The sequence below is a fragment of the Dendropsophus ebraccatus genome, chromosome 1, assembly GCF_027789765.1.
Source record: "Dendropsophus ebraccatus isolate aDenEbr1 chromosome 1, aDenEbr1.pat, whole genome shotgun sequence".
NCBI classification, from domain to species: Eukaryota; Metazoa; Chordata; class Amphibia; order Anura; family Hylidae; genus Dendropsophus; species Dendropsophus ebraccatus.
In genome coordinates this window covers 34419397-34440047 of record NC_091454.1, presented here as the reverse complement: position 1 = coordinate 34440047, position 20651 = coordinate 34419397, and the positions used below count along the sequence as shown (strand labels likewise).

The following is a 20651-nucleotide window of genomic DNA, read 5'->3' as shown; positions in this document are numbered from 1 at the left end:
GGTGTTAATCTAGTGGTATAATTAATGTAACGGGTTAATAGACAGAGTCATTACGGACGCAGCGATACCAAATATGTGTATCTTATTTATAGGGGATCATTTATAAAGGGGGGATGGGGAATGTGTATATTTATTTGAATTATTTATGTATGTATTTAATTTATTTGTTTTAATTATTTATTTATGTATTTGTGTGTGTGTGTTTTTTGTTTTTTTTTTACTTTTCCAGGTATATATATATATATAGTGCATTACAGCACAAAGCACAATGACCGCGGTGTTTATGGGGTTAACTGCCCGGGGGGGAGCACGGCTCGCCTCCGGGCAGTGGCAGCAGGAGGAGGCTGTGTGCCTCCTCCTGCTGCCCGATCTCAGCCAGGGACAGTGGGGGGGGAGGCAGAAAAGGCATGACGTCCAGGGACGTCATGATGCGTTCTGCAACTGCTGTTCATGGCGTCCCTGGACGTCATATTGGGGGAAGGGGTTAAAGTATAGCTATATTCACACACTATTTTTCAACCAAAACCAGGAGTGGATTAAAAACACAGAAAAGCTGTGATTACACACTGTTGAAATTTAGTATATGGCTTTATTTAGACTAGGTTTTGAAAATAGGGGAACCCTGTTTTTTTTTTTTTTTTTTTAAATAATTAAAAAAACCCACTTAGAATTCCCCGTTTTCATAACTAGCCAGCTTAAAAAAAAAACAAAAAACAAACAGCGGCAGTCTAGCAGTACCAAGGCGGAAAGGGCTTTTTTTTTTAAATCCTTCCCCAGCCTAATAATTCCAGCCTACTCCGGGACTAATGGTACCTGGCTCTTCCCAGTACCCCCTGGTGTGGTGGGTACTGGGGTAATAATGAGGGGGTTAGTGTTAGAGGGGGTAAGTCAGCTAATACTAGGCACAACTTAGTAACAGATGCCATCAGACTGCTTCCACTACTAAGCTTGTAAAAAGAAGAAATAAACACACGGCACAATTGAGAAGTGTTCTATTTAAAAGATGACACTCCCACACCCCTTGTTGATCACTTTATAAAAAAAAAAATCCAAGACACCAAACTCCGCTGGTTACTGATATCTGGAAAAAACACAAAAAAGGCAGGAGCAGAACACCCATCATTTTGACAGGTGTTTTGCACCTTACAGTCTGCCACACAAGGGTTTAAGTGAGCATGCATGGCATCCACACTTAATCCCATAGAGGCCAAATTAATCTAACACTGTACCAATCCCAGCAAGGAAGGGGGTTAAATGCCCCCTTCCTTGTTTGGATGGTCACACTGCTGGGGGTTGGGGGCTTTATACTCAGACATCTTCATTCTTCACCAGAGCCCGGCACACTGAGCTAGAAGTGTGCCGGGCTCTGAGGAGCAGCTGCAGCCTAATCCCAACTGATTGCAAGAAGAGCACAGTCTAGCCAATAGAGGGTTAAGTTAACCCCCCTGAGGACCAGATTATGGCGTTTTCCTCCCATAAAAGTGCATTTTTACAGGATTTTAAGGCAGTGCGAAGGCAGCCTTAGAAAAGTTAACGCGACACTGTCATTAAAAACAACTTTGCATATTTGGACCGAGGCATCAATATCTAACATTTGTCATACACTTTTATTTAAAAAAAAAAAAGTTTTGTGTGTAAAAAAGTTACTACTTCAGCCACTAGGCGTTTCTGCTCTTCTGCCTGTTGTCAATACATATTTGTCTATGACAAAAGAAAATACAGGAACTGTAGGTGGGGCATTCAGAGCTCTCCTGTGCCATCAATTACAATTTAGTGAGCTCAGCAGCAGTCCTCTGAAATTTTCTTTTCTTTGTTTTTTTTAGTATGACTTTCATGCTTTTCACAGTTATTTCTATAAAATAACACCATTTGTACCACAATTTAGGAAAATGTGCAGAAAAATTGTGCCAAAAATGGCATTTTAACACAAATATGAGTTAAGGTAACCATGCAAATCAGGGTACTAGACTTGTGCCCTGGATGCCCAGCATTTACAACACCAATACATAGGTTTATATATGATATGTGCACAGTGAAGCAAGATAAAGTTAGGAAAATCTATTACATTTAGATATGGTTTGTAAAAAGGCAGGAAGCATAGAGAGCGCAGCATAACAACAAACAGGTGGCTATAATGGTAGCTAGTGTGTGAATAGTAATGGTTATAAATATTAGCATAATATCCACAAAAAGGAGGATGTTAGGTATTTATGGTGGATACGTATATAACCAAGGCCAAAGATGGCTAGAGCAGCATAAGCGCCAGTTCACATGGGAGTAAAACTGGAGATCATACAGGCAGTCTATGGGAGGGCTCGCACCTTTTCTCTTCATGTGGAAGAATTGACATGTATATATTATTCTGAGCGGAGGCGCTCAGAAAGGAGGCGCGCGAGCCCTCCCCATTGACTGCCTGTATGACACGGAGGCAGGCGGAATTCCGCTAGTTTTACTCCATGTGAACTGGCCCTAACAACCCTAACTGCCTTAATAAACAGAGGGCCCAGGCCTACTAGGAGTCTGTGTTTAGAAGCAGGAGGCCATCTTGTATATATATAGTACCCACACCATATGCTATAGGACAATCAGGAAATGAACATTTTGGACTACAGAAATAAGTTGATCTTTATTTTGGAGACTTCTATAATCGCCCCAAAGAACAGCCACAGCACAGCAGAGTTTTCACCACTTGCTCTGCGTCACTGAGCAGTTATTGCAGCACTACTGACGCAGGTTGCTTCCCCAGCTATAATATCTACTCTTTTATTAGAATAGACATTAGGGGAATGTCAGTATTGCCAACACTGCATGCAGCAAAATCTATTTGTGCCCACACCAGGGCTTCTGAAGACCTGCAGTTCTCGACACATCCACTGGTGGCAGCAGAGGGCTGTGTGTTACCCATCAATGAAAACATATTTTCTTTACAAAAGTTATATTACAAAGTTACGTGACAAAAATGTAACAATCGTAGATTTGATGAAGATTTGGGCACATTTTGCGCCCTAAGGGTATGTTCACACTGAGTAAATGTTGTGGAATTCTTCACCTGCCTCAGTGTCAAACAGAGTCTCTATAGGAGGGCTAGCGTGCCTTTGGTCAAAGAATTGACAAGTCAATTCTTTGAGCGGAAAGCGGCAGGAGTGCGAGCCTTCCCATAGTAAAACAGTGTGACACTGAGGAAGGCGGGATTCGCATTTGAGTATACACAAGGTCCAATTCAAGGACTAGGACATGAGGAGAAAGGATTACCCCATCATTTGCTCTTACAGCCAATGGGGAGAAAGTGGAGCCTAAACAAACAGATGCACAGGATAGAGGAATGGCTTGAATCTTATATCTTAATCCTGGTATATCCACATACTCGTTTACACACACATTGTACATGATCCACCCACCAAAATAAGAATATATTTATTTATTGATACAGTGATAAGTGTTTATTTTTTCACTTTACACATTAGAAAAACCTATAAATTACAGTATTACAGCAGTGTACATCTCTGTTCTTTATGGTACAGATAACTGTGGCACAGGTGAGGCAGAGTGTTGCGATATCTTCATATTACGTATCAGCCGTATAGCTCAAGTCCACTTGACCTAAAGATAAAATATAATAATAATAAAAAAAAAAAAAAAAGTGGTTTTAATACAATTTTACATTAAAGGGAATCCATCAGCTTAGTACATACCACCAGAGATGGTGGAGCCATGACTACAACGCACTTTATCCATCTGGCTGAAGTGTTAAGGAGGCAGGGCAAAGTGGCATATAACTTTTACTCAATGATAATTCATATACAAAAAAAAAAAAAAAAAAAAAAAAAAGGATTGCCCGAATTTCTGCTTTAGAGAATTTCACAGCTCCCAATAGTCACCTTTCAGCCCCCTGTCTTTTTGACAACTTTCTGGCTAAGCTAGCAGGTCCTGCACGAATCGCTCATCTCTAAACCAGGTAGAAGAGGAAAGATCTGGAGCTGCACGGTCTAGGAACACACCTTTATACGAAGCATCACCACTCACCTCCTGGATCCCCCCCCCCCCCATCCCTGCCCTACATGACTGACATGCAGAACTCCTCTTACAGTGCTGGGCCCTGCTTGTTAAACAGAGGGAGGCACAGCTTCATAATCTAGGGCAGAACTGACAGATTCTCATTAAATTACGGATAAATTATGGATTAAACTACATTGTCACCTAATGAACTAATATAGTCATCACTACTGTTAAAAGAGGAGGTCGAACTATTCAGATTTAGTAGCGTTCCTCGAACCTGAACGCTCAGCATTTGACTCCCTGTGGCTGCAGACCCTGTGACCCTAGGGAAGTCCAGGAAAACATGGATACAACCATAGGCTGTAGGGCACAATTACATGTTAGTAGAACAAGAATTTCCTTCTGCAAATCTGTAGACTGTAGATTTAGTTCTGGCACAATATACAATCTCCCATGTTACACACATCTTAAACCTCATTACCCTGCACTTATTGTATTGTGCACAATCAGTTGGATGGAAAAAAAATCCTCTCCATTAGCAATGTGATGTTTACCAGCATAATTCCAGCTGTACACTGGCTAGCATATAAGGGTGCCTTTACAGAGATTTATCTGACAGATTTTTGAAGCCAAAGCCAGAAATGAATTTGAAAAAGGAGAATAAATAAGTCTTTCCTTTACGACCTGTTCTCTGTATATAGTCTGTTCCTGGCTTTGGCTTCAATATCTGTCAGATAAATCTCTCGGTGTAAAGGCACCCTAAGATTATGTTATTAAACGAACTGAATTCATGATGCAGGAAAAGAAATACTAAGCTGCACTTAAATATTCTCACCAAAAAGTCTCCTAAAGTCTTCATACATCTTTAGAAGCTGAGCACAATTACATATCTAAGAAAAAAAAAAAAAAAAAAGTGATCAGTGATTTTATATTACAAAGTTACAATGAATAGCACCAGCTCAGCTAAAACATTAGGCACATTTGTCACCTTTCCCCAACAATCATTAACTGTTTAGCCTGGGTTCACACTGTTTTTGCAATCAGTTTTTTTGCAAAAAACTGATGGGAAAAAAAAAGGATGCAGTTGTGTGCATTCGTTTTAATCCGTTTTTCCATTGACTTCCATTATAAAAAAAATGGATCAAAAAAGATCCTTTTTTTAGCATACACAAAAATGTGGTTGACATAATTTGTGTCAGTTATAAAAAAAGATTTGCAAAAACATAGTGTGAACCCAGCCTTAGACTTTCATTGCGCTGCTCATTCTATCTACTCAAGTATGACCCATGCAGCCACTGAGACTATAGTTACACAATAGAATTTTTATGCACAATCATGTGCTATATCATAAACTGTATACCAAAAGTGTTTCCTATTATACATTTGGCAGGTCTGATAAGGTCTGGATTTTTGTAGTGAAGCACATTATGAACCGTAGAATACATTGGTGTGGACCTATGCAATAAATCTGATCACATATCTTATAGTACATAATAATCCAGGTTATCAGTATTGAGCCTTTCTTGCTGCTCAATAATATGCTCAACAATATGTATGACAATAACTACTAACGGTAATCTTTGAGACTATGGTCTCAGCTCTTTTCAGGTCCTTCCTTGTAGTTCTGGGCTTTTTCCTGACCTTTGCAGAATCATCCTTACCCCACAAGGCAAGATCTTGCATGGAGCCATAGACCAAGAAAAACTGACAGCCAGCCATGTTTCTTCTATTTTCTAATAATTACACCAACAGTTGTTGCCTTCCCAACAAGCTGCTTTCCGCTGCTTTCCTATTGTACTGTAGCCCATCACAGCTTTGTGCAGGTCTACAGTTTTATTACACCAACAGATTCCTCTGACAAATAATCTTTTTTTCAGCCCAAACCAGGAACAGACTATAAGCAGAGAACAGGTCATAAAGACCGAGATGTCTCCTCTTTTTTTAAATCCAATCCTGGCTTTGGCTGCAGAATTCTGTCAGATAAATCTTTTGATGTAATAGGGCCCTTAGACAGCTCTTCAGTCTAAGGGTCCATTTACACAGAAAGATTATCTGCCAAAGATTTAAAGCCAAAGCCAGGCATGGATTTAAAAAGGAGAAATCTTAGGGTGGTATTACACGGGCCGAGCAGGGCCCGATAATACCTGTAAACGAGCAGCGATCTGCTAGATCGTTGCTCGTTTACTGGACCTATTACACGGCCCGATAATCGTTTGACAAGAGCTGCAAGGACATCGTTACCGATGTCCTTGCAGCCCTTGCTAAACTGGCATACATTACCCATCCACGTTCCAGGGCTGCTCCTGCGTCCGCTTCTCCTGGGGGTCCCGCGCGCTCTCTAGCGTCACAGCAGCCTGTCAGCTGGTAGGCCGCTCAGCCAATCACAGGCCGGGACCGCCGCGGCCTGTGATTGGCTGAGCGGCCTATCAGCTGACAGGCCTCTGTGACGCTAGAGCGCGCGCGGGACGCAGGGAGAAGCGGACGGCAGGAGCAGCCCTGGAACGTGGATGGGTAATGTATATCGTTAGTCGCCGGCCACGCACCGCTATTACACGCAGCGGTGCGCGGTCGGCGCCCGACGAAAATAGGTTCTAAACTTTATCAACGATCAGCCGATGATCGTTGTCATCGGCTGATCGTTGCATTTATTACACGGAGCGATAATCGGCCGAATCGGGCCAATTCGGCCGATTATCGTTCCGTGTAATACCACCCTTAGTCTTTCCTGATCTCTGTTTATAGTCGGTTTCTGGCTTTGGCAGATAATCTGTCTGAGTAGATGGACCCTTAGCCATGAAGGAGTGGCTGGAGTGTGATTGAGTGTGTGGAGTGGACAGGTGTTTTTTTTATACAGGTTATGAGGTCAAACAGGTGCAAATAATAGAGGTAATGAGTGAAGACGAGGAGGAGCTTCTTGAAGAAAAACTAAGGGCCCTTTTACACAGAAAGATTATCTGACAGATTATCTGCCAAAGATTTGAAGCCAAAGCCAGGAATGGATTTGAAAAGAGGAGAAATCTCAGGCTCTCATGTATGACCTGATCTCTGTTTTGACCTGATCTCTGTTTATAGTCTGTTCCTGGTTTTGGCTTCAAATCTTTGGCAGATAATCTGTCAGATAATCTTTCTGTGTAAAAGGGCCCTAAGTGTGTGACAGCCAGAATTCTTGCAGGTTGGTAGGTGATCAAATGCTTATTTTATGCAATAAAATTTTAATTTATTTAAAAAAAAAATTCTGGATTTTTTAAAAATAGATTCTGTCTCTCACACTTTAAGTGTAACTACCATAAAAATTACACACCCCTTTGTAGGTGGGAAAGCCTGCAAAATCGGAAGTGTATCAAATTTCCCCACTGTTGATCGCCTACATCTTAAAGTGAAACTATCAGCAGGTTTGTGCAAATGAACCTGCTGACAGCTCCCCCGCAGCTGCATACTTCATCTTTCCGGCGACTCTCTTTCCTTAGGGTAAATTATATATATATATACATATATACATATATACATATATACATATATACATATATACATATATACATACATACATATATACATATATACATATATACATACATATATACATACATACATACATACATACATACATACATACATACATACATACATACATATATACACACACACACACATATAGTATACACTGAGCAATCCTGGCAGAATTTAGAGCGGATTCTACCTCAAAATGCGCTAAAAATTTCACTAAAAAATAAATAAATAAATAAATAAATAAATAAATAAATAAATAATGAGCGGTCTTGGCTCCAATAGGTTTCTACTGGCTTTCCGTTCATCTGGTAAGTCAGTTGAGGATTCTTTGGGCGGATTTCGTTAGAGGAATCCTTTAGAAGCCAATGGGCTGCTTGAAATGCATAAAAATGACAGAAGAAATTTTTTTTTCTTTCAGAGACAACACGACTCTTGTCTCCAGTTCAGGTGCGGTTTGTAATGAAGCTTGATTCACTTCAATAGAACAGAGCAGCAAAACCCCGCCCAAACTGGAGACAAGAGTGGTGCTGTCTGTGGAAGAAAGTGGCCATGTTTTTGTAGCGCTGGATAACCCCTTTAGGGTACAAACACACACACACCGTATATGCAGCAGATTTGATGCTGTGTTCAGTTATTCAGATCTAATCTGCTGCGTATCGCAGCAGTAAATACGCTGCGTATACGGTGTGTGTGTTTGTACCCTTAAGGACATTGTATGGGCTCATGGCCTTGTGTGGGTATAGTGTTTTAGTTCCTATGGAAAGGGCACAAGTATGTTTAAATTGGAAACCCTGTATAATGCCTTTGCAGGGAGGATCCAGTACCAAAGCAGTTACACTCAACACACTCAACTCACTATGGAAACGTCAAGCTATATTTTTCCAGTTTACATTATGGTAGCTAGAATCTAGAGAAGGCTGGTAAATACCTCTACATCCCGGCATGTTTCATTCTCTGATTTAGCCAACTCTGTTAGGGGAAAAAAGTATTCCTGGATGTTAGAGAGAATTATACATAAAGCAATAGCAAAACAACTGAGAAAATCATATAGATTTCTTTACTGGGGCACTAAGCATTTCCAAGATAAAAATGGAAGTGGTGGTGGTTTGAAGAGCATGTTAAACAAACTCCAATATAGCCCTTCTACATTACAGGGGAGAGAATTTAAAGTGGTTATCCATCGTTAGAAAAACATGGCCACTTTCTTCCAGAGACAGCACCACTTGTCTCCAATTCAGGTGTGGTTTGCAATTAAGCTCCATTCACTTCAATGGAAGGGAGTTGCAAAACCTGCACCCAAACCGGAGACAAGAGTGGTGCTGTCTCTGGAAGAAAGTAACCATGGTTTTCTAACGCTGGATAACCTGCTTAGGCCTCTGCCATTTAATTCGTTGTTTATGGAGCTGCTGGAGATAACCAAATGCAACGCTTGGTTATCTCTAGCAGCTTCATAGACCAATGAATCAGCACTGCTTGTCAGCAATTTGCCGCAAGAACATAAGCCCAGGGCTGTGTTGCCAAAATTTGCAGTTCCAGCAGTTTGACCCCTTGTGATCTGGATAGGGGGATAAATTGAGAATTTCCTTGGATCATTAATTCAAATTACTGCAAACAAGAATGATATAAGAAGGGATTCTCACCATAATGTCTCTTGAAGTCTTCATACGCCTTCCCAAGTTGACAACAGCTACTCATCTGAGTACATAAAAAAGGGGAATATGCATAGTGTTACAACATTGCTATTGATCTGATAATTGTCTATATCAGGTTACTGAGTTGGTCATGACAACCGCTTATGACAGGTGGGTCATAATCCCAGAAAAAAGACCAGTGTGAAAGACCCTTGTGAAGGCTTCTTTATGGCATGGTTCATATGGTCGCCATACCAATTTCTGGCTATCACTGCATCCAAGACAAATAAGGGACATCACAGAAGGCAGACGTTCATTCCAGCCTCTATTGCTGTCTTATTCAGCACTATAACCTAATCGCTTGTCCTCCTTGGTGTTGCAATTTCAAGGATAGAGCTGGTGATGTCCTATTCCTAGAATTATAGTATGGGGTGGCAGAATGTATTGTAGTCAGTTGATCTTGATGACTTGGGTGCCAAAATGCATTTAGTGCAGCATAACATTCCTCAGCCAACCATTAATAACTTTATTGATAGCCATCTCTTGTTATTGGTACTAATAAGTATAGAGTGTGTTTGTATGTGTTTCCGTATATGATGTTCATACACTATACTGAATAAAACAGATTTGTGATTCCACCCCCCCCCCCTTCTTTGTGTTGTAATTTCAGCATTAAAGAGACTTTCAGCAGCTTTATGTTGTCCTATCTCAAGATAGCATCAACTAGAGGAAGAGAAGCTGAACGGAATGATGTATCACTTACATTGTTCTGTGCAGCTGATCCAGAGTTATCCTCCTGAATAACATGGACAATAAGTAGTCCTCTCTATTATGAGCGTGAGCCTAGTAGTCCTGAATTCATAAGAATCAGAAAACTCCGCCCACCAGCTGCTGAATGGCAGTTATCTATCCATGCTGTGTATATGCAGTCAACTGTCAATCAGCAGCTGAAGGGTGGGGGGAGGGGTGTGGCAAGAATCCTATTCTCCTGCATATTAGGAGAACGGCTGAACAGAATAATGGAAGTAATACACATTTATTCAGCATCTCTGTCACTAGTTTATGCTACCCTCATTTAAGGCGGCATAAACCTAGTGAGATTCCCTTTAAGGAGAGAATTGTTCAAAAATCAAAATGGTTGATCTCTATTTATTAAATTTTTTTTTTTACAAGAAGCAGTTGAAGGAAAGCTCCATAACTACCCAGCAGCGACATTTTGACAGCAATCATGTCAGACGTTAGCCACCCACCATAGCCAGTCATTAAATTAAATGCCTATACAGGGAGAAACTAGTACCAAAGCAGATTCACTGAACCAAAGGGGTACTCCGGCGCTGATTAAAAAAAAAAACAAAAACATAACCAGTTTCCCAACTTACCATCCCTCCTAAGTCTGTCTCCGTTTGAATTTACCGCTGTTGGCAGGTCACTGAAGCTCCAGCTGTTTTTTTTAAAATTTTTTCTTCGCTTCTTTCTTCAGCGCGTACAGAGCAGGAGCGTGCGCCTCCCATAATGCGAGTCTAACGGCATTCCGCGGCGGACAATTCCGTCACGGAATTCCGCTACCTTTGCTCAGTGGGAACGGGGCCTTAGATGGCTTACAGCTTGCTCAGCCAATCAGAGCGTAGCAACCTGTGTCATCTGACAAAGGGAGGCTGGCCTAACAGGGCTTAGACCATCATCCATCTTAATGATGTCATTGTCACAAAATGGCTGCCACAGAGCAGCCTGGGGCCAACAGTCATTAGGCAAGAATGAGTTTACTTCACTTCCTAAGAGATTGAGGGGGGGAAAGATGATTTAAGTATATTACAAAGTTATATAAAAGTTATATAACTTTGTAATGTGTGTCAATTATTGGGAAAAAGCTTTTCGCTGCAGTACCCCTTTAATACAGGAAAATGCCAACCATTATATTTCACACTTACAGCATTGTGGTCACATTCGCCTAAACAATACAAATATAACTAGAAAAGTCTGGTAAATACCTCTGGGTGCCGAGATTTCTCATGATTGGATTCAGTCATCACTATTAATGGAAAATATAGCTGAAGGTTAGAAAGAATTACAAAAAAGTAAACAATAACCTGCCCTGCTCACGCAAATGTGGCAAGAAGGCTGGGAAGCTTTGTATGGACAGTGCTAAACTTTGGCTGTCCAGGCATGATGGGATTTGTGGTTTTGCAACATCTGCAGAGCCAAGGTTCCCTACCCCAGCTCTAGAGAACAGAGCAGGGGTGCACAGTCTCTTGCACAGCGCACATTTTAAGACTCTTCGCCAAATTCATGTGTATGTGTTGCAGTTTCTGTTACTAGAGACAGAAACCCTCTAACATGAGGCAGTGAACAGCAGATGGCAGGGGGTAGATCAAGACTCTAGAGTTGTCAACACAGCATTGCCTCACCATCGCTTCCTGCAGTCTGACTTGGTGACACATCTAATAGAGATGGACGCAGCCCAACAGAGAGTGAACAGCAAATTCAGCAGAAAAAAAAAAAAAAAAAAAAAAACGGGGAGGAATTTATTATCCATTAACCCCAACTCTTTGAGATAAACCATAGGTCTCCAAACTGCAGCCCTCCAGCTGTTGCAATACTACATTTCCATCATATCTGGACAGCCAAATCCAAAACTTTAGCTGTCTGGGCATGATGGGAATTGTGGTTTTTCAACAGCTGGAGACCCATGGGACAAACAATGAGCTGCGCAAATATACGCAACTTTTCAGCTAATTTAGGCCACACTTAGGGTACTATTACACGGAACGATAATCGGCCGAATTGGCTAGATTCGGCCGATTATCGCTCCGTGTAATAAATGCAACGATCAGCCGATGACAACGATCATCGGCTGATCGTTGATATAGGTTAGACCCTATTTACGTCGGGCGCCGACCATGCACCGCTGCGTGTAATAGCGGTGAGTGGCCGGCGACTAACGATATACATTACCCATCCACGTTCCAGGGCTGCTGCTGCCGTCCGCTTCTCCCGGGGTCCCGCGCGCGCTCTAGCTTCACAGCGGCCTGTCAGCTGGTAGGCCGCTCAGCCAATCACAGGCCGCGGCGGTCCCGGCCTGTGATTGGCTGAGCGGCCTACCAGCTGACAGGCCGCTGTGAAGCTAGAGCGCGCGCGGGACCCCGGGAGAAGCGGACGGCAGCAGCAGCCCTGGAACGTGGATGGGTAATGTATGCCAATTTAGCAAGGGCTGCAAGGACATCGGTAACAATGTCCTTGCAGCGCTTGTCAAACGATTATCGGGCCGTGTAATAGGCCCAGTAAACGAGCAACGATCTAGCAGATCGCGGCTCGTTTACAGGTATTATCGGGCCCTGCTCAGCCCGTGTAATACCACCCTTAGCACTTTCCAAAAAGCTGGTGGATCAGCCAAATCCGCGGGTGACGTGGCGGAAACAATAGCAGAGCTGGTCTGTATTTAGCAGAGCATTACACAGGCAGATTAACCAAGGGCCAGTGCTACATAATAAATAGGCGATAGGATATGATATTCTGATGACAAAGGGCATTAGTATGGGGCGTCATTAGGGTAAACAGTGCTGCCCCTCTAGTAAACCAACACTGTAATACAGTTACATCTGAATACCTTCTTGAAAGGCAGCAGCTTGTTCAGTGGAGTCCAGTGGAAAAGTTGCTTGTTTTGTGCTGGATCTGCTTTCAGCTCTTTGGCTACTTTCTTTTTGAGACCTAAGTGTAGGAAGCTCTCTCTGAGTTTTCTTAGTTACAGGTCCTGTAACAGAAATGTGAAACGTCAAAAGACGCCCAAATGCTGTTCTACATTGTTAAAATAGGACTTCTAGTAATATGTACCAACCTGGCATCTAAGTTACCACTATATAAGCTATACGAGATTAAAGCATTGTGATTATTAAAGATTATCCAATGCTCTCTAGAACACTTAATTGTTCATTTGTGATCACCTTGGACTTGAGATTTAAGTTTCAAAGAAGCTTTTTGAAGTTGCTGAAGAGGCGGGCGTCCTGAGGATGCTCCTGGTCTCGGAGGCCCAGCTCTAAGGCCTACTGAAGAAAAATTAAGTTAGCATAACATCTCTTCGCCATATAAAATTATTCTTCACTGTGTTCTCACTACCTGATATTGGTGGACGCACAGCAGAAACAGTGTCGGCTCTTGGAGCTTCATGCAGATTGGCAGCAGCGTTATGAACACCAATAGAGAGACGTCCAGTAGTGGGTGGGGCCATTCGTGATGGGGGTTTAATAGAAGGAGCAGCTGGTAGCTGGGAATGGGTAACAGATTTTGCCTAAAAAGAAATACAAATATCTATGGAGGGTTAACAAAAAATAAAATTAAACAACTGGGACTGGTTTTAGAGTGACTGAAGAGAATACAATAGAGTCCTTAAAGTGATACTGTCACTCCCCCTTTCTGTGTGAGGACTTCTCTACACAGCTGTAAAGCCTAAATTCTGCAGCTGTTATACCTTACTTTATAATAGATTTTTGGTCCAGAGAAAAATTCTTTTTATCACTGGTGGATTGTGCCACCTGGGCGAGGCTTCATGACCGCTGTGCCACTTTGCCCGACCTACATTGTTGCAGTAGGCTACGCCACTCTGATGTCATCGGCATCTTGGTCTGGTCCCCATCCCTTCTAGGTCAGCCCATTCCAATGGCCCCTAGAGGGCAGGGCCTAGCCGCTGAAAGTATCACAGAGATTACTGTGCCGATGTGGGTGGGGCAAAGTAAAATGCATTTTCACCCTTTTTTCAATGGACCAAGCACCAAGAAATCTATTATAAAGTAAGGTATGAAAACTGCAGAATTTTGGCTTTACAGCTGTGTAGAGACCAGTAAGATGTCTGTGCTGCTGTGCGTTCCTCTCCCCGATCTGTGTGAGTGAGACTGCACCATAGAATTACATTAAGCAGTCATTTCAGTCACGTGACAGAGCTAGATACAGGATACAGGCTGCACAGCCGACAATCACTAGTGTCAATGTTACGACATACAAGAGTTGAACAGCATCCAAAGTTCAGCAAATGCCCAAAGGTTTATTGTATGTCCAGACACAGAAAGCACAGGCATAAGCTTGATAAAGGCCAAAATGTTTGACTTTGGGCGTTTGCTGAACTTTTGACACTGTTGGGATCTGTTTGTCTTGTCTTTCTCCATTTTTTTTTTTTTACTAATGATAGGTACGCATTAAACGTAAACAGGTTTTCTTTACAACATAACAGGTTCTCTTTTAGGCTATGTTCACACAAACATTTTTTGAGCTTCACATCGAGCCATGACTGGCCATAAAATGGAGCAAAAGTTGTATGAACATGAAACCGCTTAAAATGAGAGGTATTAAAGTCTACAAACCTTCACAGCAACTGCCCCAGCTTTGGGGGTTATAAGTCGACTTTGAGAGAGTTTGTTAGTAATGCCACTTCCTCCAGTTCCCTCCATGGCTTGTTTTGGGTTTCCTAGTGTAGCTCTCGGCAAACTTTGTCTGGCCAAAGGAGGGTGGATCATGCCTCTTCCCGGTATTCCACTCCTCGGTGCAATTTTTGAGAATGCCAATCCCCTTGCTGGATTCTGACTCTTGTGTTGGTAGAGAGCTAGAGAGCGGCGCGCCGATGGGATGCCCGATGTTGAAGGCATTTGTTTTGTTGCTGCCTCAGATGGAGGAGCCATGCTCCTTTGCATGCTGGGAGGGAGAAATGATCCACATGAAGTTTCTTGTTTTCCTTGGTCTTTATAGTCTACTCTGTGAGCATCATGAGCCTTCTGTTGGGGGATCATTCTCTGATCTCCTAGGACTTTAGTTGAAGAATCATCTAATATTAAAGACACGTTCGGGTCCTGCTGCACAGATTCCCTGCAATTGTTCTGAAACTGAAAATTATTTAGTCCAGGAACAGGTGTGGAGGTGATAAAAGACAGGGAACCAACCGAAAAGACACTCACGTCATGAGCACTTTCTTCTTCCTGGATCAAGCTACACGATTCTGAGAGCAATGGTCGATCTCTTGATTCTTTGCAGGTATCCACTATTTTCTGGGAGGACCCCACTCCTGTGCGGCAGTCGCTGGATTTCTCATGTCCTTCTGTAACATTGCACTGAGCCTGGGCAGGTAGACTGACCAGTGTACTAGAGTCAGGGGTAATGCAAGATAAATCAGGATGTGACGTTTGCGCTTTTGGCTCTACAGGTGGTGAATCTTTCAGATCATTGACCACTAAAGTTTCTTGCTCAGGGTCGAGTTTGGAAACACTTTTCTGATTGTCAAACATCAGGTTCTCTTTATTTTCTGCATTTATAGCTGAGCCAGAGTTAGAAACAGAGATTTCTGCATTTGGTTCTGTAGTGGTAGCAGCAGCAAGGTTCATGCTATGTGGCGCCGATACATTTAAGGAAGTCTGGGTCACGTCTTTCAATAAATGATTGTGAATAGCTGGCATTATCTCATCATGTGAAGGGTCGGCATTACAGACTGGTCCTGGAACGGCATCGGTATGGAGAGTATGGGTTGCTTCATCTTCTGGTCGCACATCCATTGAAGACTTTTGCTTTACACTAATATCTTGAGAGCAACTAGTTGTAATCCCATCAGGAGTTGCCATAGTTCCTGGTGCGCTATCCGTTGAGGCTTGGGGAACACTCTCGTTGATGGGAGTACCGACTGTTAAAGGTGTGCCAGGTATCGATGCAATGTTCTGCATGGCATTGTGCAGCTCCGCGTCCAGTTTACATGGTGTATTGGCAGCTTTGCTCTCATGCATGGATAGAACGTTTTGTGTGGTATTCACAGGAATCTGCAAATCCACTTCGATCATCTGTGTTGTGTTGGCTGCAACACCCACCTCATGCAATGGTGTAATGTCATGAGTAGTATTGCCAGACTGTGGTGCAATGTCCTGCGTAGTATTGCCAGACGGTGGTGCAATATCCTGCGTAGTATTGCCAGACGGTGGTGCAATATCCTGCGTAGTATTGCCAGAAATAGCATTACCATGCACTGGTGCAATGTCCTGTGTAGTATTGCCAGACTGTGGTGCAATGTCCTGTGTAGTATTGCCAGACTGTGTTGCAACATCAATTACCTGTGTATTATTGCTAGACAGTGGTGCAATGTCCTGTGTAGTATTGCCAGACAGTGGTGCAACATCAATTACCTGTGTATTATTGCTAGACAGTAGTGCAATGTCCTGCGTAGTATTGCTAGACACAGCGTCATCATGCACTTGTGCAATGTCCCGTGTAGTATTGCCAAAAACAGAGTCAGCATGCACTGGTGCAATGTCTTGTCTAGTACCACCAGAGCCCATCCCCACTATTTCAGTCAGCCGCTTAGTATTAACTACATTGACCTTCTCTTGACCGACTGGTACATCTTGTGTTGTATTAAAGGCATGTGGCACTTCATGTATTGACGTGCTATTCCGTCTAGTATGACTCAGCTCAATCTCATGAGTGGTATCGGCAGGGGGCAGCTCCTCATAGTTTAATACAATGTCTTGTGTGGTATTGGTGCACAGCTTTTGTTCAGCTGCCTGGAATAAATTCTTAAGGCGTGTAACAGGAGTTCCTTCAAGTACAGGCCTAACACTCGTAGCAGTACTGACAGGAGCTAAAGGGGCTTCAGCTGTATCTTGTATCAATGAAGTCAGTCCTACTATAACGTTGGAGAGTTCCGTATGGACGTCATTGTTGGTAAGACTCGCAGTTATCGCTTTGCCAGTGGTGCAGACATACAAAGACTTCTCAATGGGAGTTTCTGGTGTTAAACAGCCTACATGTGGCAAAGGAGACATTTTATTCCCTTGGTTAACACTTACACCCCAGTCGATCTTCTCAAGAGGTTCTGTCTTCTGCCTCTTTGCCTGGATGGAGTATAAATTACCACTTATGAGAGAACGCTGTAAAGGGCTGCAGGCAGAATACCTCCTGGTATTGTCAATGCCAAACTCAGGCAAGTTAAATTCAGGAATTTGCATATCAGTCTTTTCAAGATCCAAAAGACTCTCCCCAAACTGTGACAGGCCTTCCTTATCGGGGCTAGATTCCATCGAGCAGAACATTTTGGCCACTTCACTTGCTAGCATGGACTTCATTGGCGTACAGTCATACGGAGGAGGCTCAGCATCAATGGTAGAAACATCTAATTCCTCAGATTTCCGCTTGCCCGGAGACTGTCTAGCATCTGTTTTTTTGCCTTCTATCTGCTTAGCTATTTCTTGGCACTCAGCGGCAAAGAAGCTCCTATATAATGGAGTCTGTGTGGGACTTTCATGGGGTAAGACATCGGCACAGTACGAGTCCCCGTCAAGCATATCGGTTGTGGACACTTTCTCTAGATTTTTCGATTCCTCTGACATATTGGATTCAAAGTCTACTTCCATAACAGGGGTGAGCTTCTTCCGGACCCGTTCTCTTGATGGCATTGGAGTGCTAAAATACTTGTCACTACTATTTAGAGAGATCTCTACAGAATTAAGCTCCGAACTTTTCCTGCGAACCGTGGGATCAGCAAAGAAGGACGTGTCAGAGATGCTCAGATGGCCAGATGCTGTATAGGAGTCAGAAGAGGACAAGTGACCTTCATGTAGCATAGACGGCAACTTCTCATCTATTAAGCCGGGGGACGCAGTACTATCCGGGTTCTTTGAGACTCTCTGCACTGAGATTTCTGAGCCACAATCTAGATCTTTTTCCATATCACTTCTCCCGAGCCTTGATACACTCTGTAGTGAGGACTGACATCCAGAGTCGCTCATCCTCTTCAGTAAACCCGATGGGCGTTTCACTCCATTATTCACGCTGGGGTCATTTTTTATGTCCTTGAGGACCGTACGTCGCAGCTGAGGCAAGGTGCTTTTTGTACCCGCTGGCACCCTGGTTGTTTCTTGGGTACGTCCCTCCAGGATGAAATATGAAGGAAGCTACTCCTCAACAATGAAACAGACTGATGTGGAGGTTTCTTTTATAACCTGAAGAAGAGCAGAATGGCCAGTTACATATAGAATTGCAACACCAAGAAGGGAAAAGTTTTTTCTGAATAAGATGTATTTTATAAAGAGTTTGCTGTTATCAGTTATCAGTTGCTGTATGTCCTGCAGGAAGTGGTGTATTATTTACAGTCTGACACGGTGCTCTCTGCCGACACCTCAACATGAGACAGGAACTGTTCAGGGCAGCAGCAAATCCCATAAAAAAACACCTCTCCTGCTCAGGACAGTTCCTGACATGGACAGAGATGGCAGCAGAGAGCACTGTCAGACTGGAAACAATACTCCTCTTCCCACAGGACATACAGCAGCTTATAAGTACTGGAAGACTTCAGTTTTCTAAACAGAAGTAAATTACAAATATGTATCACTTACTACAAAAAACAAAAAACTGTTGATTTAAAGGACATTTTTTGAAGGAGTCCCCCTTTAACTTTACATACGGTTTTTATTAGCTCATTCCTTGGGCAATGGACAAGTGGGAAATAAAACTGTGCAATTTATTTTCTTAATCTTCTGCTGTTGCATTACCTTTACTCTACAGATCAGTATGAATAGGGCTATACCAAATACAGTATGTAAAGTTTTTGTAGTTTACTACATTTTTTATTTTTCCACCCATGTAGTTGTATTAGGTCAGGACCTTCATACACATAAGTACCTGCCACCTTCGATGGGAGCAGCCGGCTCTCTAATGCAGGGGTGTCAAACGCACGGCCCTCCGGCTGTTGCAGCACTACAATTTCCATCATGCTTGGACAGCTAAAGCTTTGGCCAGGCATGATGGGAGTTGTAGTTTTGCAAAAGCTGGAGGTCTGAAGTTTGACACCTGTTTGCTAATGTGTATGGGGGCCAACACTCTGGTCGCTATTAGATCCACCTGGAAGTGGCTTACCCCTCCACTCTCTACTGAGCATACGGATACGCTAACAGTTTAGTGACCTCTATGTGACAAAGATGGCCAAATCATGATGTGGTCCCATCCCAGGACTGCTGAGACCACTGATGGGTGCAATGTCATGTAAACAGGGGATGTAAGGTCACTGCGGTACACTGGGCTTTTGAGCCCCATTAAATCAAATATACATTAAGGGTGCGTTCACACCTACAGGATCTGCGGCAGATCTGATGCTGTGTTCAGTTATTTAAATGAAATCTGCTGGAGAAAATAAGCTGCAGATCCTGTAGGTGTGAACGCACCATTAGGGTACAAACACACACACCGTATATGCAGCAGATTTGATGCGGTGTTCAGTTATTTAGATCTAATCTGCTGCGTATCGCAGCAGTAAATACGCTGCGTATACGGTGTGTGTGTTTGTACCCTTACACAGTTTTTTTATCAGGGAGTGAAGAGCTTAGCAGGGGGCTTCTCCCAGCTCCAAGGATTGCTGGGGCCAAACACAAGATCACTAGACTGATCAAAACATTCAACATTAATTTAGGACAAAAGGATTTTTTTAAGTGAAACTGCCCATTTAAAGGGGTTATTAACCATTTTTTTTTTTTTGCTTTCAAATCAACTGATGCCAGAGATTTGTAATTTACTTGTATTAAAAAAAAATCTCAAGTCTTCCCCTACTTATCAGCTGCTGTGTGTACTGCAGGAAGCAGTGTATTCTTTCCAGTCTGGAGAGCAGGAGAGGTTTTTTTTAATGGGGATTTGCTTCTGCTCTGGACAGAGGTGGCAGCAGAGAGCACTGGGTCAGACTGGAAGGAACACACCACTTCCTGCAGGACATACTGCAGCTGATAAGTACTGCAAGATTCTTGATTTTTTTTTTTTTAAACAAGTAAATTACAAGTCTCTGACACTTTCTGACACTGTTGATTTGAAAGAATTTTCTTTTTCCATGAACAACCCCTTTAAGCCCCAACACAAAACATATAGTAACCGTGGGCACAGTGTGAACACAGCTCTATACATGTATGACAGCGGTCACATGACACTAATACCGGGGACGAAGATAGGGAAACGGAGCCGAACACCTCAGGGATGTCCACACGCCGCAGATCCCGCACACATAGACAACAACCCGCTCCATTGTGGCCCCTCTGTGAGGAGGACTGAGAAGCTGTATAACCCGATTACTTACTACAGCCCGGTGACCGTTACTAGCAGGGCCGCTGCCACACAGCTCACCTCCGAGCCGCAGACCAAATGCTTCATAAATTACTCTAAACCGCGCTCTAAATCCTATTGGGCCGCTCATTATCACGTGACTCGGCTACATAGGAAAGGCCCAATAAGAGTGGAGAGTGTACTTCAAAGAACCAATAAGATATTTTGGGGGGGGGGGCTCAGGAAGCGGCGAGTCGCTGGGTGGATAAACTTTCGCATTGTCTTGTATGGAATCTAATGTCTGTGTGCTCCGGGGGGGGGGGCACGCAATGTGGCGCACTGCTTGTCATTGCGGGGGGATTTATCACCAAATACGCCTGGCGTGAAAAGTGCGATTATTTTTTTTTTTCTTATTCGCGCGCATAGTATCACGTTCTTTTTCACTACAAGCAGCGTTATAAAGCGTTTACGTTACGT

At 43.0% G+C, this 20651-nt stretch overlaps 1 protein-coding gene across 4 annotated transcripts; it reads right to left on the bottom strand.

Moving 5' to 3' along the window:
* Positions 1-3456: 3456 nt before the first annotated feature.
* Positions 3457-20383, bottom strand: LOC138792263 (uncharacterized). 4 transcript variants are annotated; one of them, XM_069969479.1, is made up of 10 exons: positions 20209-20381; positions 14483-18094; positions 13245-13416; positions 13073-13174; positions 12739-12882; positions 11123-11163; positions 9144-9198; positions 8432-8472; positions 4832-4886; positions 3457-3600 (listed from the first exon to the last, which is right to left on the bottom strand). In XM_069969479.1, the coding sequence occupies exons 2-10, from the start codon at positions 17879-17881 to the stop codon at positions 3566-3568; spliced, it is 4044 nt and encodes a 1347-aa protein (XP_069825580.1). In that variant the 5' UTR covers positions 17882-18094; positions 20209-20381; the 3' UTR covers positions 3457-3565. The 4 variants fall into 4 exon arrangements, with proteins under 4 accessions (XP_069825580.1, XP_069825590.1, XP_069825600.1 ...); XM_069969489.1 differs by having other exon boundaries at positions 13073-13171; XM_069969499.1 differs by lacking the exons at positions 3457-3600; positions 4832-4886; positions 8432-8472; positions 9144-9198; positions 11123-11163 and having other exon boundaries at positions 12794-12882; positions 13073-13171; positions 13245-13436; positions 20209-20383.
* Between the last annotated feature and the right edge of the window lie 268 nt (positions 20384-20651).